Genomic DNA, 21,621 nt, shown 5'->3' on the forward strand with positions numbered 1-21,621 from the left:
CCGCTCTTGCCCCAGCGGTCTGGGTGTGACAGGGGTCTGCAGGAGGGAGGGGGGAGTCACAGGGTCTGTCTCCTTGCTCTCTTCCCCACCCCTGAGGGCAGGGGCCCAGGGGCTGCGACCCCTCCGCGGGCCCAGAACGGTGCTTCCGGGGTTTGGATACCCCTCCTTTGAGCCCACGTGCCCAGAGCTGCCCCGGGGGGCACCTCAAGCTGCTGTGCAGTCCTGGGCCTCGGTTTCCCCATCTGCAGAACGGAGGGCTTGAGCAGGGTGGCCTCAGACTTAACCTTTTGATGGCCTTGCAAGGTTTCCAAGGGTTTCCTAACTCACTGGCCTGTGGAGACAGATCCTTTGCAGTGGGTTTGAGCTGGCTGTATCCAGCTGCCACTGGAGTCATGGCCATGGGGGGTGTGGGGCATCGGGGATACTGGGAGGAATGAGGCAGCCACGGGCCCAGCCTCGGGGTAGATGTGAGTTATGTCCGGGGTGGGGACGGGAAGGAGGTAAGAGGTGAAGAGGGACTGGGGGGTGGGGGGGAGGGTGTCTGCGGGGATGCTGAGGGCTTCCTGGAGGAGGGACCGCCCTGAGAGGGGAAGGAGGAGGTAAGCGGGTGCTGGGGGGTCGTGGGGACAGGCAGGGACCCTCCTGCAGCGGGCAGCCTCGGGTGGGCCGGGCAGGCGCAGCGCCCCGGCGCTCTCGGTGGAGGTGGCGGTCTGCAGGGCGGGGACGGGGGCGGCCCCCAGGCGGAGGGAGACCGGGTGCGGGGAGGGGGCCGCGGGGGCGGGTGTTTGCAGGCGGCACAGGGAGGGGCCGCGGGACACCAGGTGGCGCTGTTGTCCGCGGATCGCGGGCACCGCTGGCCGCGGCCCAGAGCTCCGAGCGCGGAGCCAGACCGCAGCCGGGAGCCCAGGAGGGGCCGAGCGTGGGCTCCACACAGGATTCCGAGAGCAGCACGATGCTTAAATGGTGGAGAAAAAGTCATTCAAAGCTGTGTTTTCCCAGAGAGCCCATATTTCTTCCTTTCTTTTCATGCGCTCGCTTTTATGGGGCCAGAGAGCTGTTATCTCAGCTCTGTGTGAGGGAGCCCCAGGGCGGCCTCCGAGGGATTAAGCGTTCTGCTGAACCAGGGAGATTTGGGGGGCCTGAAAAAGCCATTTTGGGTGGAATCTCATCTCTGCTGCAGGGTCTGTCCCAGGGCTGTGAATGGGCCCGTTTGAGATCTGAGCCTTGTTTGTGGTTTCCCGGGGAAAAGGGCCACTGCCAGGGCTGCAGAGCCGGCTCCCAACATGGTTCCTGGATTCAGAGGAAGCCCTGGGTGTGTGTGTGTGTGTGTGTGTGTGTGTGTGTGTGTGTGTGTGTGTACGTACGTGTGTGTGCCTGCCTGTGTGCACGTGTGTCTGTGCATGTAGGCGTGCGGTGTGCTTGTGTGTGTGCTCGTGCACATCGCCGTGTGCACGCACGTGCGTGTGTGCGTGTGTGCGTGTGCTCTGCGCCCGTGTTTCTGTGCGCACGCGCGCCTGCGGACGAGTTCTGGGTCTGGGTGGCTCTCCCGTGTCTCCCCCTGTCCTGCTGCTGTGGCAGAAACACGCCTCTCCCCGCTCTCTGGAATAAGAGACCCAGGCTGGGCCCAGGTGAGGGGCTGGGTTTTGTCTCTGCAATCGAGGGGTTTTTTTTTTCCTTCCTTTTTCAAACCCCACACAAAGAGAGAGGCACTCAAAAGCACAACACAAACACCGCGTAGTCCATGCCTCCTGGTGGGGAGCATACCAGGGAATTGTCCTGCGATGCTGCGGTTAAAAACCCCGTGAGCCGCGGCCCGGAGGCCTAGGGGATGAGGTCATTGCTGCGGCTTCCTCCCCGGCCCAGGCCCCTCGGCGGTGACCCGGCCCTCCCGCCGCTGGATCACCCACCCCGGGGCTCCGGCTCCCCCGGCACGGAGCGAGACTCTCCCATCCCCTGGGCCTCAGTCTCCCAGATGCAAAACCAGGCTCCGTGGGACTCTCTGGGCCCCCTTGGGCCCCTCTGCGGGCCTCACTTTTCTCAGGAACGCAGTCTAGGCTCTGTCCTCAGAGCCCCCCCCCCCCCGCCCCCGGGGCGGCCCCAGCTCACACTCAGCTCGGGCCTCTGCAGGCCCGCGTGTTCCCAGCCTCTGCTCTCTACACCCTTCACATGCCAGTAAAGACGACCGCGCTAAGTCAGGGCCAGCGGCCCCCGTGGGGAGCCTGCTGCGTGCACGCCCTCTGCTCCGTCCTTCACTCACACAGAGGGGATGAGACTCACAGAGCTGAAGTCACTTCTACCCAATGTCAGGGCACCAGCGGGTGGCCCAGGTTTTCCATTAACAAACCCCAAGGTCTTGTTTTCTCCGAGGCCGCCTCCTCCTTGGAGTGCTCTTCTCCCAGCAGTCTCCTCTCTGCTTGGTGAACTCCTACACATCCCACAAAGCCCCGCTCCTGTACATTTGCTTCTGGGATGCCTTCCTGCTCGCCCAGTGACATCACTGGCTTCATCGTCCAGTGCTCTGGGAAGATGTCATCTCCTCCCCTGCGGGGCCTTGAGCTCCTTGGTCTCTGTCCCCAGCACAGAGGAGCTCCCCGGTGAGGACTGGTTCCCACTGCCTGGGCCTTCTCTGATGTTCTGCCTCAGAATGTAGTCCACCCGTTCCCTCCACCCTGGTGGGGTGTCCTCGCCTGCGTTTGTTCAGCCAGCAAGTGTTTCTCGTGCACCCACTAACATGCCAGGGTCTGTGTGCAAATAGCAGGGATTCTCAGGGGCAGGACACGGGCTTCATATCTGCGCCCCCAGGGCCCTCCCCGTGGGCCCTGTGTAAGAGGGGGCCAGTGCCGAAGCGTAGGGAGGGACTGACCCCCTGCCCCCGGGAGCCAGGAGGCGGTGGTGGTGCCCTTCTGCGAGCACACGTGTATGTGCGTGTGGGCATGCATGTCCCGCCAGGCCAGGGTTGGGCCTTGTCCTGGCTCAGGTGTCCCGCTTGTCCCTCTATAGGGCGGGGGGTCTTGGCTGCCTCATGGGCAGCGACTTTCCGTGGGCAGAGCAGAGCCTCTTGGATTTGGGGTAGAAACACTGAAAGCCAAGGGGCAGCCCCACACCGCAGTCTGCATTCCAGATATTTCTGCCCAGCGGAGCTGGCTGAAGTGGCCCGGGGGTCTGACCTTGCAGCCTGGGGGTGTGGAGCGGCCCGTGGCTCCAGGCCACAGGGGCCCCATCGCTCGTGCTCCCTGAGGCCATGCCCGGTGCCGACCCAGGGAGACGGGATAGAGGGACACTGGCCTCGGGGACGGGGGACGGGGTGAGCTGGGGGTAGGGGTCCGGGCTGCTCCTCGGGCGGGCGAGGAAGGGCCCCACCCTGGACAGTGCGTGTCTGGGGAGAGGCAGACTGCTTTGTTTGTCCGCTCCGTGCCCAGGGTGGGGCGGGCAAGACCCAGGCAGCGCCCGCACTCCCCCGGGTCTGGGTCACCCCTGATGTCCCCGTGTGAGTCCGTGAACAGAAGCTTAAGGGCCGCCGAGCAGAATTTGAAGCTGCTGCCCTCAAGGGGTCTGGGCTAATTCTCCAGAGCCCCTTTGCCAGCTGCTGGGGACCCCTGAGAACGAGAACCCCGACCCCCGGGATTCTGTGGACATTGGCCTGAGCCACCTCTAAAGCCCCCTAAACCAGGGGCCCGGCGCCCCTGCTCCCTGTGATGGGCCCCTCACTTCCTCTAGTATCTCCAGGGCATTTCTCTACCACCGCCCCCATCCACACTCGAGTGTCATTGCTTCTCCCAGCGCCTGTGGCATGTTTTTCTCACTGTGTGTGGTTGTTGCAGGTTTTTGGCTTCCTGGGCCTGGAGTGGCCTGGGCCCTCCCTTCGGGGTATCCCTCCTGGGCTTTGAGGGGCGAGTGCCACTGTCCCTACCTTATAAGGGGGACGGTCCCCCAGCCTCGAGGGCATCTGAGCAGGAGGAGGCCGAGGGCTCGAGGCTCGCGGGGCCCTCTCTGGGGCCCAGGGTGGTGGCTTGGGCTGTCCCCACCCCCGGGGCCATCGTTTATGCCCGCCAGGGTCCCCGTCCCCAGGGCTGGCTGCGTTCCTGGCCTGGAGGCAGCTGCTCCTGAGGGGACAGCTGACATTCCTTCTTGCGGGGTCTGCGCTCAGCCGAGAGCCGTGAAAACGGGAACCCTCAGCTGTAACCGGAACCTTCCGCGGGCGCACGGGCCCTGTGGGTGGAGAGGTCCTAGGGCAACTTGCGCTCGCTAACAAAGGCGCCCTCTGTGAAGCCCACGCTCCGTCGCGGGCCAGGACTGTCCTGTCCATCAAGTCGGTTCAGAACCAGGGGAGGGGGGCCTGGGCAGGAGGTGGAGGAAACTGCAAAGTGTTTGAAACTTTCCCGAAAAACACGTAACCCGATCCCATGCGAGTGGCCTGAATCGGGTCACGCCCCGGGCTGGCCGGGCAGTTTTACGCCCTGAGCCCGGGAGGACAGGGCCCCACCTGGGGTTGAGGGACGGGGCGGGGGGGAGGGGGGGCACGGGGACGTCCACCTGCGGCCCCTGGTCCCCTGGGAAGCAGGGCACCTCCTCCAGATCACCTCCCCCGGGCCCCCAGAGTTTCCTCCTGAAGGAAAGCGGGGTGGTGCGGGGGCCCTCGGCTCCTGCCTGGTGGTGGGTGCTCTCGGGTCCCGGGGAGATTCTGCGAGGTCAAGTGGAGGCCCTGGGGCCCAAGACCAGCCAGGGCCCGGCCCGCAGGGCTCCCCCCCGGCTGTGTGAACCACCAGGTCTGGGTCTGTTTGTTTCTACAGTGTTTCCTGTTTTCAGGCTGTAAAGCTCTGTGCTATGCGGTGGGTGCCAGCATCTTAGCTGCCTTCCGGGGTGTCTTTGCCGGGAGCCCGCTGAGAGCCCCTGCCCGGGCACCCCGTCCGCCCTGGGCTCTGGGAGCGTCTCCTAGGCTCCCCCCTCGGGGAAGCCCGTCCCGCTGGGCCCAGGGGCCCCGGGAGGGAGGAACGACCATCCTGCTGGTGGAGGCTGCTGGGCCGGCCTCAGCTCCCTCGGGCAGGAGGAGACGGGGCCGGGATGGCAGCAGCCCACGGCCTCTCCTGGCACCCGCGATGCGTGTGCGTGCGTATTTGTGTGTCCACGTGTGTGCGTGTGTTTGCGTGGTCTCCAAGGCTTTCTCTCCAAAGTGGCCAGGTGTCTGGGTGGTCTCATCTTGCAGCTCTCCCCACTGTACCCCCCTCATTTCTTCACCCTTTTACGAGGTTGTGGAGACTCAGCTCCAGGTTGGAAACCAGAGTCAGTCGGAGCTGCCCCTGGTTGGGGTGCGGGGTCTGGGGACCAGTGGGGGCGTCGGGGTCTGGTCAGACGGGGAGCTTGGCCTCCTGTGTCGGCAGGAGGGCCTTTCGGGCTAGGCGTCAACCGTCCAGGAAGGGGGTCTTCACCTGCACCCAGGCCGCCCATCGACCGCCCCCCGGGGGGGAGGGTCCCGCGCAGCGCTCTGGCCCCCGCGGTGCGGGTCTGGCCGGGGCGGAGACGGGGAGACTGCTCCGTGTTTTCCGTCCCGCCTCGCCCGCCAGAACGTGAGGGTCCAGGACAAAAGTCAGACGTTGGGGTGCGGGCGCCTGCTGCGGCCCGCGGGCCCCTCCACTGGGGATTTAGCGGGATTAGAGTGTGCCGTCCATGGGACAGGTGTTTCCTTTATACTCTGCCTGGGGGCTGGAGAGAAGCGCGTCATTAAGTGCCACATTCAGTGGGGTCTCCGGCTTGGGGTAGCTGGAGGGCCGGGTTTTGTTAGGGCTTGTTTTTACATCTGACCCTGGCCAGCTGGAGTGCCTTGTTTTAAGCGCGGGGTAACAGCTGACATAACATAACGGGGATCAGGCTGAACAGGCAGCCGTGTCGCCGGGCGCGGGCGGGGGCCTGGCACCGGCGCTCCACGTGGGGGCTGCCCTGGGGAAGTCGTCAGGGATAATGGGATGAGCCCGGCGGGGCCTCGTGGCCGTGGGGTGCACGGCGCGGTGGGGTCTGCCAGCTGTCACCCCCGGACGGGTGGGCTGCCGAGCCGCCGGGCGGGGGCTGGGGGCTTGCAGGTGCCAGAATAATCGCCCCAGGAGCCTGCATTCAGATGGGCTATAATCGTGTTCTCTGCTTCCCCAGGTCACGGAGAATGGGAACCAGAGGCCCCGGCTGTGCGCCCATTGAAGTGTGCCATTGTGTGACTTCACGGGCGGGAGGAGGGGGCTGGTGCAGCCCTGCGGGGTCGGGGGGCCGCTGCCCGTGCACCTTGCCCCCCCACCGACCCCTGACTCACTAAACGGACCTCAGAGCCAGGGTCGGGGGGCGGGAGCGGCTGATCTTTGCGCATTTTCCGTCTCCCAGCTATATGTGGGTCAGGCACACCGGGTGGGGTGAGTGGAAGGCGGAGCTGTGGAGGCCCCTGGGGCGGGAGGCTGCTGGCAGCCCTCTCCTGTGACCGGGCAGGAGACGCCCCCGACCGGGGCCAGTCCCACGTGCCCGGTGGGCTGCCCGTCAGCTCCTTCTGGGCCCCTGGGTGGCGGCCCCAGCTGGGCTCAGGAGGGCTTGATGATGCCCGTGAGCGCAGAGGGGGCCCAGGGAACCCCTCGAGCCTCTGCAGGGTCGTGGGAATCGGGGGCCACGGTCCCCTTCTCACACACGTGGGTCTGCAGGTGCCAATCTTGCTGGGCCTCTGGCTGCCCCGGAAGGCGAGTCCGGGCCTCAGGCCTTCGCAGTTTCACTTCCCCTTGGCTGGCGGCTGCGAGACAGACACCCCCAGCCCAAAGCTCAGGGCAGCGGTGTCACATCTGCATTTCCAGGTGGACCCAGCCACCCCTGGGCTGAGAGAATTTCCCCGTGCCGAGCTGACGCCCAAGCCGGGCTGGAGGTGCCGACTTCCCAGCTTGAAGGATCTGGTTGGTAAAAACATACCTGGTCCAGCCGGACACTGGCAGAGAGGCAGGCGTGCACAGGCATGCACACGCACGCGCACAGACACGCACGTGTGGACGCGCTCACGTGGCCTGCACACTCAGGCACGTCCACGTGTCTGCGTGCACACGTGCACACAGGCACACTCGGCTGGAGCTTCGGCCGGCGGGGAGCGAGACGCCCTCGGGGCCGCGTTCCATTTGCACATTTAATCCAGAAACTGTCAGCACGGGAAGCCTGGACGGGAACAAAATGTCAAGTGTGTGCTGAGAGGTGCAGCCTGCCCCCTTTCCTGGCGGGCGATGGTCTGGTCAGTTTCCGAGCGTGATGAGCTGGATAATTTGTGCGTTCGGAACACAGTGCAGTGGGGAGACCTGGGGGCGGGGCGGGCAGCGTCTTTATTTCATCTTCAGTTTCTTGAGCTGGGCCTGTGTCTTCTCCCCGACCGCTCTCTGAGCCCGGCCGGGAGGGTCGGAGACGGGGGGCCGCGGTCCTCGGTGGTGGGGACTGCGCTGGGTCCGTGTGTATTCATTTCTCAGCGTTGCCGACTCCGCGAGATCTCTGGACCCGGCTGCAGAAGACTGAACGTGGCCACAGAACCCTGGTGACCTCACCGTTTTCAGGGCGCTGGACAGCGGGGCTCAGCCCCTGCTGTTGGGGTCCCCTGAACTGTCCCCAAGCATCCCCCTTTTGCTTAAGGGCTGTGTCTTCATTTCAGGGTCAAAGTGATTTTCTTTTAAATGAGGACATCTGTTAGACCACTTAGTAGCTCTGGGACGTTGGGAAGATGCTCTCTCGTCCCGGGGAGTTTGTAAGAATTCCTGGTTTCTCCCCAGTGTTTGGAGAGCCAAACGTGTCATAAGCTCCGTCACTGGTCGCTGTGTGAACGGGCAGCTGGAGGCCTCTGTACCCCACCTTGAGAACGGGTGGCAGTGGGGCAGCAGGCCCGGGCTCTAGGCTTCTCCCCCTTTCTGCTTCAGGATAGGCCTGCCGTTGGCGGTGGCTCTCCAAGGCCCCAGAGCCAGGATGTGCACACACAGGCCCCCAGGCCTCACCAGAGAAACTCCAGGCGGCGGTGGTCCAGATCCCCCCGAGACCACCTGGTGGGCCGCACGCATTCCCGACGCTCTCCAGACCTCAGCCTAGAACCCCGGTGCTGTGGGTGGCTCAGGTGCCTGGGGCTGTGGTCTGGGCACAGACGGCGTGCAGGTTCTCAGTCCAGAGCTGAGGGTCTTGAGGGCCAAAGGGACAGTGGGGGACAAGTGGCCTCTTCCTCCTGGCAGGGTTGGGGCGGGGGAGCTGGGGAAGTAAATGGGAAGGCCGTCAGTGCCCACCGAAGTTGCCTTAGTTGGGAACCAGCGACCTCAGTTAGGAGTTTGTTAGCAGCACCTGGGCCCTCTGCACCTGAAACACAAGGGGGAGCGGCAGGCAGACAGACAGGCTCAGGTTTGCCACGATGGCCGGATCTACACAGTTGGGGTAGCCTCTGTGTTATGTACTCTATTCACGTAAGCCAAAGCCAGCTTTCAACTGCGGTATAATCGACGTGTGATAGACGACCATACTTAAAGTGCACAGTCGGACACCATGAGACCATTACCCCCAGAGGTGTCCTCAGGGCCTTGGGATCCCTCCTGCCGCCCCTCCCCACTCAGGAGGCAGCCACTGCCCTGCCCGTCAGCAGAGACTGGTCTGTACTTCCCAGGGTCCTCTGGCCAGTGGATCACACACGCGTGCCCCTGTCTGGTGCCACACGTCGTTCTTCTGAGGTTCATCCAGGGGGAGGGGGTTGCGTGTATCCAGGAGCCATTCTTTTCGTTGCTGACTTGTGTTCTGCTGTGTGGACAGACCACGGTCTGTTTATCCATTCACATGGTGGCGGGCATTTGGGTCATTTCCCGTCCTGAGCTGTTGTGCGTACATTTGCGTTCAAGTCTTCGTAAGGACTTGTATTTCCTCTTTTTTTAAAATATATTTTATTGAAGTATAGTTGATTTACAATGTGTTAATTTCTGCTGTACAGCAAAGTGGCTCAGTTATACATATATAGACATTCTTTTTCATATTCTTTTCCATTATGGTTTATCACGGGGTATTGAATACAGTGCCCTGTGCTATACGGTAGGACATTGCTGTTAGGACTTGTGTTTCTTTTTTCTTGGGTAAATACCCAGGGGTAGGATGACTGGATACTATGGTAGGTGTTTATTTAATCACTTAAGAAACTGACAAACTGTTTTCCGAAGTGGTCATACCGACTCACAAGTCCCGCCAGCCGCGTGAGAGTTTCAGGCCCTGCAGTCCTCACCTGCGCTTGATGGGGTTGGTCTCTTCCACTCTAGCCAATCTGATAAGGTGGGGGAGTGCTGTCTCCTTGTGGTTTAATTTTCATTTTCAAATGACTAATGATGTTGAGGATCTTTTCGTGTGGTTTATTGGCCTCTGTATAAGTTCTTTGGTGAAGTATCTTTCAGACCTTTCGTTCATTTAAATATGGATCTGTTTGTCTTATTTCCTGGGTTGTGAAAGTTCTTTATATAGTCTAGATACATGGATATATGTTATACAAATATTTTCCCCCCCAGTCTATGGCTTTCCTTTTCCTTTATTTAATAGTGTCTTTTAAAAACTAAAAGATCTCAATTTTAATGAAGTCAAATTTATTGCTTTTTGATTTTTTATGCGTTTCATGCTTTTAATGTCATATTTAGGCAATCTTTACCAAATACATGATGACTAAGGTTTTCTTCTGTGTTTTCTTCTGGTGGTTTTAGTTTCAGTGCTGACATTTAGGTCCATGAGTTACTTTTTGTCTACCATGTAAATTCTGGGTTGAAGTTCTTAATTTTTATAATTTTTTTTTTATTGAAGTATAGTTGATTTACAAAGTTGTGTTAATTTCTGCTGTACAGAAGAGTGATTCAGTTATACATATATAGACATTCTTTTTCATATTCTTTTTCCATTATGGTGTATCCCAGGGTATTGAATATAGTTCCCTGTGCTATACAGTAGGACCTTGTTGTTTATCCATTCTGTATATAATAGTTTGCGTCTGCTAATCCCAAGCTTGCAATCCATCCCTCCCCCACCTGCCTCCCCCATGGCAACCACAAGTCTGGTTTCTATGTCTGTTGAGTCTGTTTCTGTTTCGTAGATAAGTTCATTTGTGTCATATTTTAGATTCCATATATAAGCGATATCATATGATATTTTTCTCTGACTTACTTCACTTAGGATGATAATCTCTAGGTCCATCCATGTTGCTGCAAATGGTGTTATTTCATTTGAAGTTCTTAATTTTTTATGTGAGTGTCCAATTGTTCCAGTGCCGTACGTTGAAAAGAGTATTCTTTACCCAGGGAGTCACCTTCGCACCCTTTTAAAAACTCAGTTTACCATAAAAGTGTGGGCCTATTTTTGGTGACGCGGTTCTGATGCATTGACCTGTTAGTCCGTCTTTATGCCAGTACCACATTGCCTCGATTACTACAGCTTTGTAAAAGTCTTAAAATAAGGCAAATCATCCACCTTTGCTCTTCTCTTTCAAGCTGTTTTGGTTATTCCAGGTCCTTTGCACTTCCATATAAATTTTAGAAGCCGCTTGTCAATTTTTACAAAGAAGCCTGGTGAGATTCTGCTTGGGATTGCATTGAACCTCAAGATCAACTGGGGGAGAATCAATCTCTTACCAATATCAGATCTTCTGACCCATGAACATTGTAGATCTCTCCATTTATGTAGATCTTTAATTTCTGTTAGAGATGTTTTGTGGTTTTCGGTGAAAGGCCTTGTACCTCTTTTGTCAGATACCAAGTATTTCATATTTTTTTTAGGCTATTGTCAATGGTATTTAGAGCTGTAATTAATTTTTGTATTTATATATCTTTTATATTGACACCTCTGTAACTCAATTTTTAGTTCTAGTAGATTTTTTGTGTGGATTCCATTGATTTTTTTTTTTTTTTACATTGATCATCATGTCTGCAAATAAAGACAATTATACCTCTTCCTTTCCGATCTGGATGCCTATTTTTTTTTCTTGCCTTATTGCACTGGCTAGCCCCTCCAGTACAATGTTTAATAGAGATGGGAAGAGTGAACATCCTTGCCTTCTTCCAAGTCCTTCCCAGAAGTACGTTTAGTTTCTCACTATCAAGTGTGATGTTACTAGGTTTCTGTAGATGTCCTTTATTAGACTGAGGAGTTTTCCTTCTAATATTAATGCTAAGAGTTTTTTATTTTGACATGAATGGATCTTGAAATTTGTCAAGTGCTTTTTCTACACCTCTTGAGATAATCATGTTTTTTTCTCCTTTAGTCTCAATATGGTGAATTATATTGATTGATTTTTCAGACGTTAAATCAAGCTTGTGTTTCTGGATAAACCCCAGTTGGTCATGTTGTATTATTACCTTTTGTATATATTGTTGGACTTAATTTTCTAAAATTTTGCTAGGAACTTTTGCATCTAAGTTCATGAGGGATATTGACTATAGTTTTCTTATAATGTTTTTGGTTTTGGTGTCAGAGTAATGCTGGCATGGTAGAGTGCTCTGGGAAGTGTTCTCTCTTCGGGTTGGGAGAAGAATTTTGTAGAATTGGTCTTATTTCTTCCCTGTGTGTGTGGTGGAATTCATCAGTAAAGCCATCTAGACTTGAACTTCTGTTTGTGAGAAGGTTGTTAACTAGATTTTAAATGCATTTAATAATTATATTCAGGTTATCTATTTTTTCTTGAGTAGACTTTGGTATTTTGTGTGTTTGAAGGAATTTGTTCATTTCATCTAAGACGTTAAATTGATTGGCACAAAGTTGTTCATAATATCTCATTATTATTTTTTTAACATTTATAGGATTGTGGTGATGTCTTGTCTCTCATTTCTATATTGGTAATTTGTGCCTTTTTTTTTTTTTTTTGATGATCAGTCTGTCTAGAGTTTTAGTGATTTTGTTGATCTGAAATAACCAACTTTTATCTTGGGGTTTCATTGGATGTTTTTTCTTTTTTGTTATTTCATTGGTTTCTGCTCTGATTTTTATTGTTTTTTTTCTGTTTGCTTAGTTTTAATGTGCTCACCTTTTTCTAGCTTTTAAGGTAGAAACTGAGGTCATTGATTAAAGATCTCTCTTCTAATGTAGGTGTTTGGTAGTCTAAAGACCACTTTAGTTGCATCTCACAGATTTTGATGTACTGTGTTATTTTCATTCCAATTTGGCATATTTTCTAATTTCCTTTTTGATTTCTTCTTTGATTCATGGGTTATTTAGAAGTGTATTACTTTCCAAACATCTGGGGATTTTCAAGATACCTTTCTGTTATTGATTTCTACTTTAACTCATTTGTGGTAAGAGAAAACACTTAACATGATTTGATTCTTTCAAAATTTATTAAGACTTTTTTTATGACCCAGCATAAGATTTATCTTTGTAGATGTTCCATGCATACTTGAAAAGAGTATGCAATCTGTTGTTGTTGGGAGGACTGTCCTATAAATGTCAGTTAGGTCATTGTGGTTGGCAGTGTTGTTCAGTCTCCTGTATCCGTACTGGATTTTGGGTCTACTTGTTCTCTCAATTATTGAGAGAAGGGGTGGGTATCAAAATCTCCACCTATAATTGTGGATCCATCTTTTCATTCTTCCATTTCTAGTAGTTTTTGCCCAGTGTATTTCGAAGCTTTGTTATTGGGCGCTTTAGTATTTAGAATGGTATGTCCCCTTGATGAATTGACCCACTTATTGTTATGAAATGGCCTTCTTCATCCTGGTAACTTTCTTTGCTCTGAAATCTGCATTGTCCGGCTTTGTATTTGCTCATGTTAGCACAGTCTGTCTTTTTCACTTATATTACTTTTAATCTCTTTGTGTCTTTATATTTAAAGTGTATTTCTTGTGTGAAGCATATAGTTGAATCTTCATTTGTGAGTCAAATTAAAATACTTTTAAAGGATGAATTAAGCTTATTCGCTTGTATTAATATGACTGGTGTTCTTGGTTTCACTCTGTCGTAGTCTTTTATAATTATGTGTATTTTGCCATAGTTGCTGTGGCAGTTTTCTCTATGAGACGTGTATCCTTTGCTCTTTAAAAGTATGTTGGTATTTCGGAAGGCTTGTGCTTTTGTTCTGACAGTTACTTTTGTTCCTATACCTTTTAAAATTTCCTCAGTCCTTGTTTTTGATTTCCCCCTTCAGTAGCTGGCTTGTTGGTTATTATTGCTCTCCTTTAACCCCCACCTGTAGCCTGTACCACAAACAACGGGCTTATTCCTTTTTCCTCTTTTATAAGTCTCAGACCCCACAAATCCAGGATCAACAACTGAATACATAGAGGGCAAGAAAAGGATGAGTGACGTGGGAGGTTGGGGGTACTGGTGGCCTCGTTGAGCAGGTGTCTCTGAGTGAAGATGAAGGACTGAGTCATGCATGCGTTTTAGGGGCAGGGGTGCTCCCGGCAGAGGGGACGGCTCCCATCCAGACCCTGAGCAAACGTGTGCCTAGCTCTTGTGTTTGTGTGGGTCAGCCTGGTGTGAAGGGTTTGGGGCTTGCTCTGGGCACTTGGGCTTTCCCTCTTGGGAGCTGGAGCTCGACGTGGGGCGCCCTCTGACTAGTGGAGGAGGGGCAGGCGGGCAGCAGCAGGGAGCAATGGATGGTGACTTGACCGGATGCATCATTTTATTTTGATTGCACGAGTCATTTATACCCCAAATGTGGTTCCTTCTGGGGAGAAGGGTAGGAGGAGGCTTTTACTGATTCTGACAGGTTTTATTTCTCAAAAAAACAAAAAACAAAAAAAACATCTGAACCAAGTGTGGCAAAATGGAGAAAAAGCAGGAAATGGGGTGGGAACTTTTTCTTGTCACGTTATCTGCTATATTCTTAGGTCTATTTTTAAAATCTCATATTGAGCAAAGAAGGAAAAGTCTGTTTAGATGAAAAATTTCCTCAGCAGCTCATATGGCCTTTCTCAGCCTTGTGGGTGCAGAGGGGTACCCTGATATCCTGCGGGGGTCACGGGAGCGTGTCTGCAAATGGCTAAATTCCACTGAGACATTCGCAGAGTTTACCAATCCCTCGGGGAAAGCATTTCTGCAGAAGGTTTTATAGGTCTGTGGGGAAGTGGGGTTGTCTTACTGCATCACAGCGGAGCAAGCTGCGTGCAGGCGTGTGCGTGCCTGTGTGGGCACGTTTGTCTGTACATTCACTGTGTGCTTGGGTGTGTGCATTCGTGTGTGTTGCAGCCAGGCCCCGAGACAGCGGACACAGGGACCCTGCACTCTCCCCTAGCCCTGGGCTGGGCCCCCGAACTGATCCGCGGGGAGCCTGAACTGGCCGGAAGCCACGTAGGGTCTCCTCCCCGCTCGCCGTCTTGTCACTGCGTTCCCCTCCCCTGTTTCACCCTCTTTGGTGTCCTGATTCCTCACCCACTGGCCAGTCGTCTTGGAAGCTGTTGTGAGCTCCTGGGTCCCAGCCCGTATCCAGAGCCCCCTCACCTGGGGCAAGGGGGCGTCTCAGCTGCTGGCGCCACGGTGGAGGTGGTGGTCCCCGAGGGGCTGCAAGGGGCTTTGGGGCGGGTTGGCACTGCCCTGTCCTCCGTCCAAGCCGCCGCCAGGTGATGCCGGGGCCTGGCGTGTGGTGGGCCGAGTGGGAGCCCAGTGCCGCCTGGTGCCCTGGCCGTGCCAGGTCTGTTTCTGGGGGTCTCCGTGCCTGTTTGCTGAGCAGAGCTGCTCCCGGGAGCCCGCCGTCTGGCCACTCGGCCCGAGGGCGGGCTCTCCTGCCCCCAGGCGCCTGCGATGGGAACAAGAGGCGGTCTGTGTGCTGCGGCCGCTCCTCCAGCAGGTAGGCCGCCTGGGCTTCCGTGGGCCCGGCCTGGGGACGCCTGGGGGGCAGCGGACGTGAGTGGCAGCCCATGGCCAGCTCCCCAGGCCTGCTCGGCCCTTCCATGCCACGGATCTGGGGCCTTGGCCCCCTGTCCGCCAGCCACTTGGCGTGAGCCTCTGTCTCCACTCTACAGTTTGTTGTGGCCGGGAGACCCCAGGGCCACTTTGTGAGTAGGATGCTGGGGGGCTCACTGCCCTCAGGACAGGAAGGCGGTCAGGCCTGAGGAGGGACAGGCCCGGGTCGGTGAGTGGTTCCGTAGCAGCCCGAGGGTGACTATCGCCGGCCTCCCGGCCACACGCGCCCCCAGCTCCGTGGGTATGGCGTGCACGGCCAGAGACAGCACGACACAGGTGGGCGGAGTTAGTGCCAACAAACTGCTTTCTTAAAATTAATTCTATGAAACTAATTAATTCTATGAAGCATTTTTAGGCTTACGGAAAATTGGAGCACAAAGCTTAGAAAGTTCCCACTTACCTCCCCCCGACGTGGCCCCATCGTGAACACCGTGTGTTGCAGGCGTTTGTTACAATCGATGAACCGACTTGATTGGCTACTATTAACTCAAGTCCACAGCTCGCATTAGGGGTCCTGCTTGGGTTGTTGTCTCCGTGGGTTTTGACAGATGTGCGGTGACGTGTGTTTCGGGGTCACACGGGGTGGGCCCGCTGCCCTGAAGCGCCTGTGCGCTCCCGCTCTTCCTCCTCCCTCCCCCAGAGCGCGGCCACCGCTGCTCTTTTTCTGTCTCTAGCATCTACAAAAGCAGACAGCGCGGGCTTGGCCGCCGCGAAGTGTGAGGCCCCGGCTCAGGCCGCGTGTGAGCAGCCGGCCAAGGGCGCGTGCCCCTCCCTGGGGTCTCCGCGCACAGTTCGAGGGGTGCCCTGCCCCCCTACCCTGCGGGCTCTCGCCTGGCCTGCGGGAATGCCCGTCTCACTCCCCCGAGAGCCTGCCTGCGGTTCTCTGGTCCTGGCTTCTTGTGATTTCTTCTTTTCCAGAAGCATCCACACTCCGTGACCATGAACTGGGCCATGCTCTGAGCGTCCCTGGAGTGCGGGCACCCCGTGTCCGTCTGGGGACCGTCTGGGCTTGGTTGGTAGGGGATAGAGGTCAGGCTCTCTGGCCTGGGGTTGCTGGGCCCCGGGCGGCTGAGTGTCCGTGAGGACCTGGGCCCGTTGCCATCTGGGCGTGACCTTTACTCCATCCCAGGTCTGAGTGCTGCTGTCCCCCGTCCCACGTCCAGAGCCTGCCGGCCACCCGCCCACTGCTCTCCCCCAGCCAGGCCGCACCAACGCCCACGACGTGGCGGCCGGGACAGACCTCTTTAAGGGGCAGTCAGATCCGGTGCTGCCTTGTTTATAACCTCCGGAAGCTTCCCACGCTGTGAAGGGACACCTCCTGCCCCCCGTGACCCACAGAGCCCCTTGAGGCAAGGTCACAGCCCCGCCAGCCCCACCTCCCAACGCGGCCTCCCCAGGGTCCGGCCTTCGTGCGTCTCCTTTAGGCTGGAGCCCAGATGTCACTTCCTCAGGGAGGCCAGCCTCCACTCATCCCTCTTGCCTTCGTACATCACGCGGGGGTCACGGTGCTGGGGGCTTCGCAGGGGGAGGGCCTGAGATGCCCGGCTGGACCTCTCTCAGGTGGGGCACCCTCGTCTGGGGGGCGGAGGAGGTGTGTGGGTGCCCTGAGGTCTCGGGGGGCCCAGGACTGCAGAGCGTCCCGGGGTGTGTGTGGGGGCGGGGACACACTTCCCAGGGTCAGGGTGCCAGGTGGGCACCCAGCCAACAGGTGAGCCCAGGTTCTCCGAAGGAGGATGGAGCGTGGCTGTGAGTCTGCGGGCTTTCTGGGGGAGGGGGACGGGTCCGGAGCTTCTGGAAGGAGTCTTCCAGGGCGCCCTCAGCCTTGGGGTGGGCGGCGGGTGACCCTGGGCTCAGTGCGCTGGGTTGCGAATGGGGTTGGGGTCCCAGGGGTGAGGTTTGGATGTCCTCTGGGCTTCAGGCTTCGTGAGCACCTATTTCCTGAGCATCTCCTGAGCCGGCCTGGGGACTGATGTGAACCAGCGCGAGTGAGCTGCCCTTGGGGGCCCTCGACGTGGGAGGGAGACGGACGCCAAGGGGGTCAGCAAGACGTGGGGGCCGGCGCACCGCCCGTCCCCTGGGAGGACAACGAGGAGGGGGAGACACCACCGGGGCAGGGGTCGAGCAGGGGGACAGCAGCGCGGGTCCCGCTGACGGGGAGTGTTTTATGCCCTGGAGGCTGGGGGCTGCAGTCAGCAGGGGTGGAGGAGGCCGGGCGAGCTCGGTGGGGCTGGGGAGGGTCAGGCATCTACTCTGGGCAGACGGGGGACCAATTTCTCACTCAGGGTGGTTTTAAAAAAGCCTCCCCAAAGCAGATCTTCGATTTAGTGCAGCTCTCCTTATATGTGAACTTGTCTTTTAAGAAACTATCCGTTTTTTCGTCCATCTCTTAGGTTGGTTTGGTGATTTTTCTCATTCCGTCTCATTTTCGTTCGCTGAAAGTTCTCCTCTTTAGGTGTACAGGTCAGCGCGCCCTGGCAAACCTTCACCGTCTTAGAGTCGCCACCGCAATCAAGACCTAGAACATTCCCACCACCCCCGAAAGTCCCTCTGTGCCCTTGGCAGCCCTCCCCCCCCCCCGCCCCCCCAGCACCTGGTAATCACGGATGTTTTCTGTCCCCATGGTCCTGCCTTTTCCAGGACGTCATTTGAAAGGCATCCTGAGTTCTGTAGCCTTTGTGTCTGGCTTCTTTCACGGAGCAGAACACATTTGAGCTTCATCCATGTTGTGGCCTGCGTTCAGTAATTTGTTTCCTTTTAATTGGAAAGGATAAAATGTACCCCAGTTTGTTTATCTGTTCGCGGGCTGATGGACATTTGAGCTGTTTCCAGTTTTCGGCTGTTATGATTAAAGCCACCCTGATTACTGCCGTCAGGTTTTTGAGTGGTCATATGTCTTCATTTCTCTGGGGTAAATCCCTGGGATGCTGGACCATGGGCTAGATGCATGTTGACCTTTCTAAGAAACTGCAAACTGTTCTCCACGCTTTGCTCTGTTTTTTCCTTCCTTCCATCTAAGTCTGTTTCCATCATCCGCGTTCCCATCAGCACTTAATACTGCCCGAATCGTACGCCTTAGCTGTTCTAACAGGTGTGTGGCCCCTTCCGTCGCTTTACTCTCATTTCCCTGGTGACCGATGACGTGGGGCATCTCCCTGTGTGCCCACTTGCTGTTCATATGTCTTTTTGGACCCAGCGTCTGTTCAGTTTTTGCCCATCCGAGTAACTGGGTCATTGGTCATATTAGTGAGCTGTAAGCATTGCTTATATATTTTACATATAAGTCTAGATAGTAGATTTCAGTGTGAGGTTTCTGTTTTGCAACTATTTTCTCCCGATCTGTGGCTTCTCTTTGCTTTTCCTTAACATCATCTCTCAAAAGAACAGAAGTTTTTAATTTTGATGAAGTCCAATTTTTCAGGGATTTTTTTTGTTTTTTTTTTTCCCCCTCTCCAAGGTTCATGCTTTTTGTGTTCTGTCTAAGAACTATTTGCTGGATCCAAGGTTACCGAGAGTTTTCTCCTATGTTTTCTGTGGATATTTTATAGTTTTACATTTTATATTTAGATCTGTGATCCATTTTGAGTTTAATTTTATATACAGTGACAGGTATGGATGGAGGTGAAATCTTTTGTGCATGTGGTTATTCAGTTCTTCCAGCTCCTTGTTTCCATCGAATTAGTTTGACACCTTTGATGAAAATCAGTCGACCATCTGCGTGGCTCTGTTTCTAGACTTTCTAATCTGTTCTGCCACCATCACCCTGCCTTGATTCATGTGGCTTTTATCGTAAGCCTTGAAATCAGGCTGTGTTAATCCCTCAATTTCGTTCATTTTCAAAAGTATGTTGGCAATTCTGGTCCTTTGCATTTCCATCTTAGAATCGGTTTGTTAATTTCTACCCCAGAATCCTGCTGGAATTTTGATTAGCACTGCGGTGAGTCGTTAGGTGAATTCAGGTATCAAACACATCGTAATAAAGCCGAGTTTTCTGAACATGATGGATCTCTGTGCCTATTTAGATATTTTTAAATATCACTCATCTGTGTTTTCTAGTTGTCAGGGCACAGATCTCACATGTAATTTGTGAGACTTGGTACCGAGTACTTCTTGGTTTTGAAGCTACTGAGATGGTATCGTTTTCTCAATTTCACTTTTGGATTGTTTGTTGCTTGTATGTCAACCTCATATCCTATGGCTTTGCTAACCTTATTAGTTCTGGAAGCTTTTTTTTTTGGGGGGGGGGTATTCTTTAGGATTTTCTGTGGAGATGAGCATGGTGTCCCAAATAAAGTCAGCTTTGTTTTTTCCTTTTCCATCTCTGTGCCTTTTATTTCTTGTTTTTGTCTGATGTGCTGGCTGGGACCCTTTTCAATCTCTCTGTTTTTTTATTTCTCTTTCTTGCCTGATGGCCCAGCTGGGACCTCCACGACAAGATTTGGTCGTGAGGAGAGAGAAGTTGTCCTTGTCTGGTTCCTGATCTTGTGGGGAGACAAGTGGTCTCTCCCCCTTAAGCATGATCGTAGTTTTGGGGTTTTATACGTGCCCTTTGTCTGCCGAGGAAGTTCTTCTCTTCCTAGTTTGCTGGGACTAGAGCATGTGTCGAGCGTGGCTATTGGATTTCGTCAGACGCTTCTCCTGTATCTATCGAGATGATTCTCTGTGTTTTCTGACTTTTACTATGGTGAACTATACTGACAGGTTTTCAAATGTAAACCAACCCTGAATTCTTAACATAAAGGCCACTTGGTCACGATGCATTTTAAAAGAATATATTGCTGGGTTTGATTTGCTAAAATTTAGCATGGAGTTTTTACCTGTGTGTTCACGAGGGATGCGTCTGTGGTTTGCTTGTAACATCACTGCTCTTGGCGTTAGGTACCGCCGGCCTCGTAGGATGCGTTGGGGAGTGTCCCTGCTTTTCGGTTTAGGCAGAGCTAGTGTAGAATTGCTGTGTTTCTCTGTGGGTGTTTGGTAGAGCATGGGAAGACATCTGGGCCCAGAGTTTTCTGAGTGGGAAAATTTTCTGTTAGGAATTCAGTGTCGTTCGTAGATCCAGGGCTATTCGGGTTCTCTTTTTCTTCTCAGGGAACTTTCAATAGTTTGTGTCTTTGAAGACATTGTCCCCAAGGAGCCGGAGCCCCAGCCCAGACTGGGGACGAGACCGTCTTGTGATGGGTGTCACTCCCGGGCGGCCTAGGGACCGTGGGGTTTGTAGCATCCGCACGCAGCTGTCCGAATGCAGGGGGCCTCCTGGGTGCCCCGAGAGGGGACACGGGCTGGTGGCCTTTGGCCCAGAGCTGCTCCAAGCCCCCTCCCCATCCCCTGGGCTGCTGGCTGCCCCAGCTCTCTGGGAACAGGTCACCGTCGGGGCGGGGGGCGGGGACATGGGGGTCTGAAGATCAGACTTTCGCCGTTTCCTTCCCGTTCTGCTCCCCGGGAAGGCAGCCCCTTCTCCGAGGAGCGAAATCCAAGTAGCCAGCTCTCGAGTCCCCGGCGCGTCTGCCTTTGTGTCACACTCTTACTCTGTAAACTTCGGCCCTGAAACAACACACGTTGTCTGAAGCTGCTCATATATCAGCTCTTGAAACAGCAAAATCCGTGCACAATTTCCTCTCAATCCCTTAAAACATTCCTGAAAGGAGAGAAAAAAAAAAAAACTGTTTAAATTCACGCCTGTCATTAAAATCTCTAGACGTGCAGCCTCAGAGCAGGTCCCCAGCTGTCAGGACACAGAGGAGCGGCCCGTGCGCAGCGCACACACGTGCACGTGCTCTCGCGCACACGCGGGTGGGAGCAGCCTGAGTGCAACACAGCGCTTGGACCGGATCCTTAGGAGGGGTTTTCATCCCCGAGTCTCCGCTGTGGTCAGCTTCAAGTTCTGGGTCAACTCTTCAATAACACACTTCGAGAAGCTCGGCAGAGAAAATCCGCCCCCACCATGGTCCTCCTCCCCGAGCCGAGTGGCCAAGGCAGCGATCAGTGGGGCGGGGCTTCTTTGGGGTTCACAGCCCTCAGCAGTGGGGTTCCTGGGCTGAAAGTCAACCCTGTGTAGCTGGCCTGCGGACAGAAGCAGCGTCCCTCCGCCCGGGGAAGATGGGGGATCTGCTTTAAATACGTGTAGAACTGGTTGCCGGGCAGCTGACGATGCTGCCGTGGGCACGGCGGCCTCCCTCCCGCCCCCGCCGGCCACTCCTGTCTGGGGCTCAGGACCTGCCTCCCCGAACCCCCCACCTGCCTTTCCTCTGCTCGGAGCCCCGGTGCCTCTCCCGCCACGCCCCCTCTTCCCACCCGGGGCCTTGGCTTCTCTTCTGCTGGCCGCCAGCAGCACGAGTTTTTCCACGGAGTGGGAAAGGGGCGGCCGATGTTCCGGGGCCCCTTCCCAGGAGGACAAAGCTTCAGGGCCTACAGCCTGGACGTCCCCAGGGACCCTTGGCTTGGCCATGGTGTCAAGCTGGAGCCGCTGGCACCACTGCTGCCCCCTCAGGCCAGGAGTTCGTGATCAAGGTGCGGGGGGTTCCTGAAAGGAAAGAAAAAAAAAAAACTGTTTAAATTCACGCCTGTCATTAAAATCTCTAGACGTGCAGCATCAGAGCAAGTCCCCAGCTGTCAGGACACAGAGGAGCGGCCCGTGCGCAGCGCACACACGTGCACGTGCTCTCGCGCACACGCGGGTGGGAGCAGCCTGAGTGCAACACAGCGCTTGGACCGGATCCTTAGGAGGGGTTTTCATCCCCG

General features: G+C 55.0%; 2 protein-coding genes across 6 annotated transcripts in view; one reads left to right on the forward strand and one right to left on the reverse strand.

The window, feature by feature from the left end:
• Positions 1-21,621, forward strand: part of KCNQ1 (potassium voltage-gated channel subfamily Q member 1) — a 349,026-nt gene that overhangs the window by 60,129 nt on the left and 267,276 nt on the right. The window lies entirely within an intron of this gene.
• LOC309606045 (uncharacterized protein) overlaps positions 17,466-21,621 on the reverse strand; it is a 129,005-nt gene continuing 124,849 nt past the window's right edge. Inside the window, exon 2 of the mRNA XM_082342553.1 lies at positions 17,466-20,518. Coding sequence (XP_082198679.1) covers positions 20,500-20,518 — 19 coding nt within the window. The 3' untranslated portion in view covers positions 17,466-20,499. The remainder of the gene's footprint in view (positions 20,519-21,621) is intronic.

This window comes from Balaenoptera borealis (genome assembly GCF_965194805.1).
Source record: "Balaenoptera borealis genome assembly, chromosome: 11".
Lineage (NCBI taxonomy): Eukaryota > Metazoa > Chordata > Mammalia > Artiodactyla > Balaenopteridae > Balaenoptera > Balaenoptera borealis.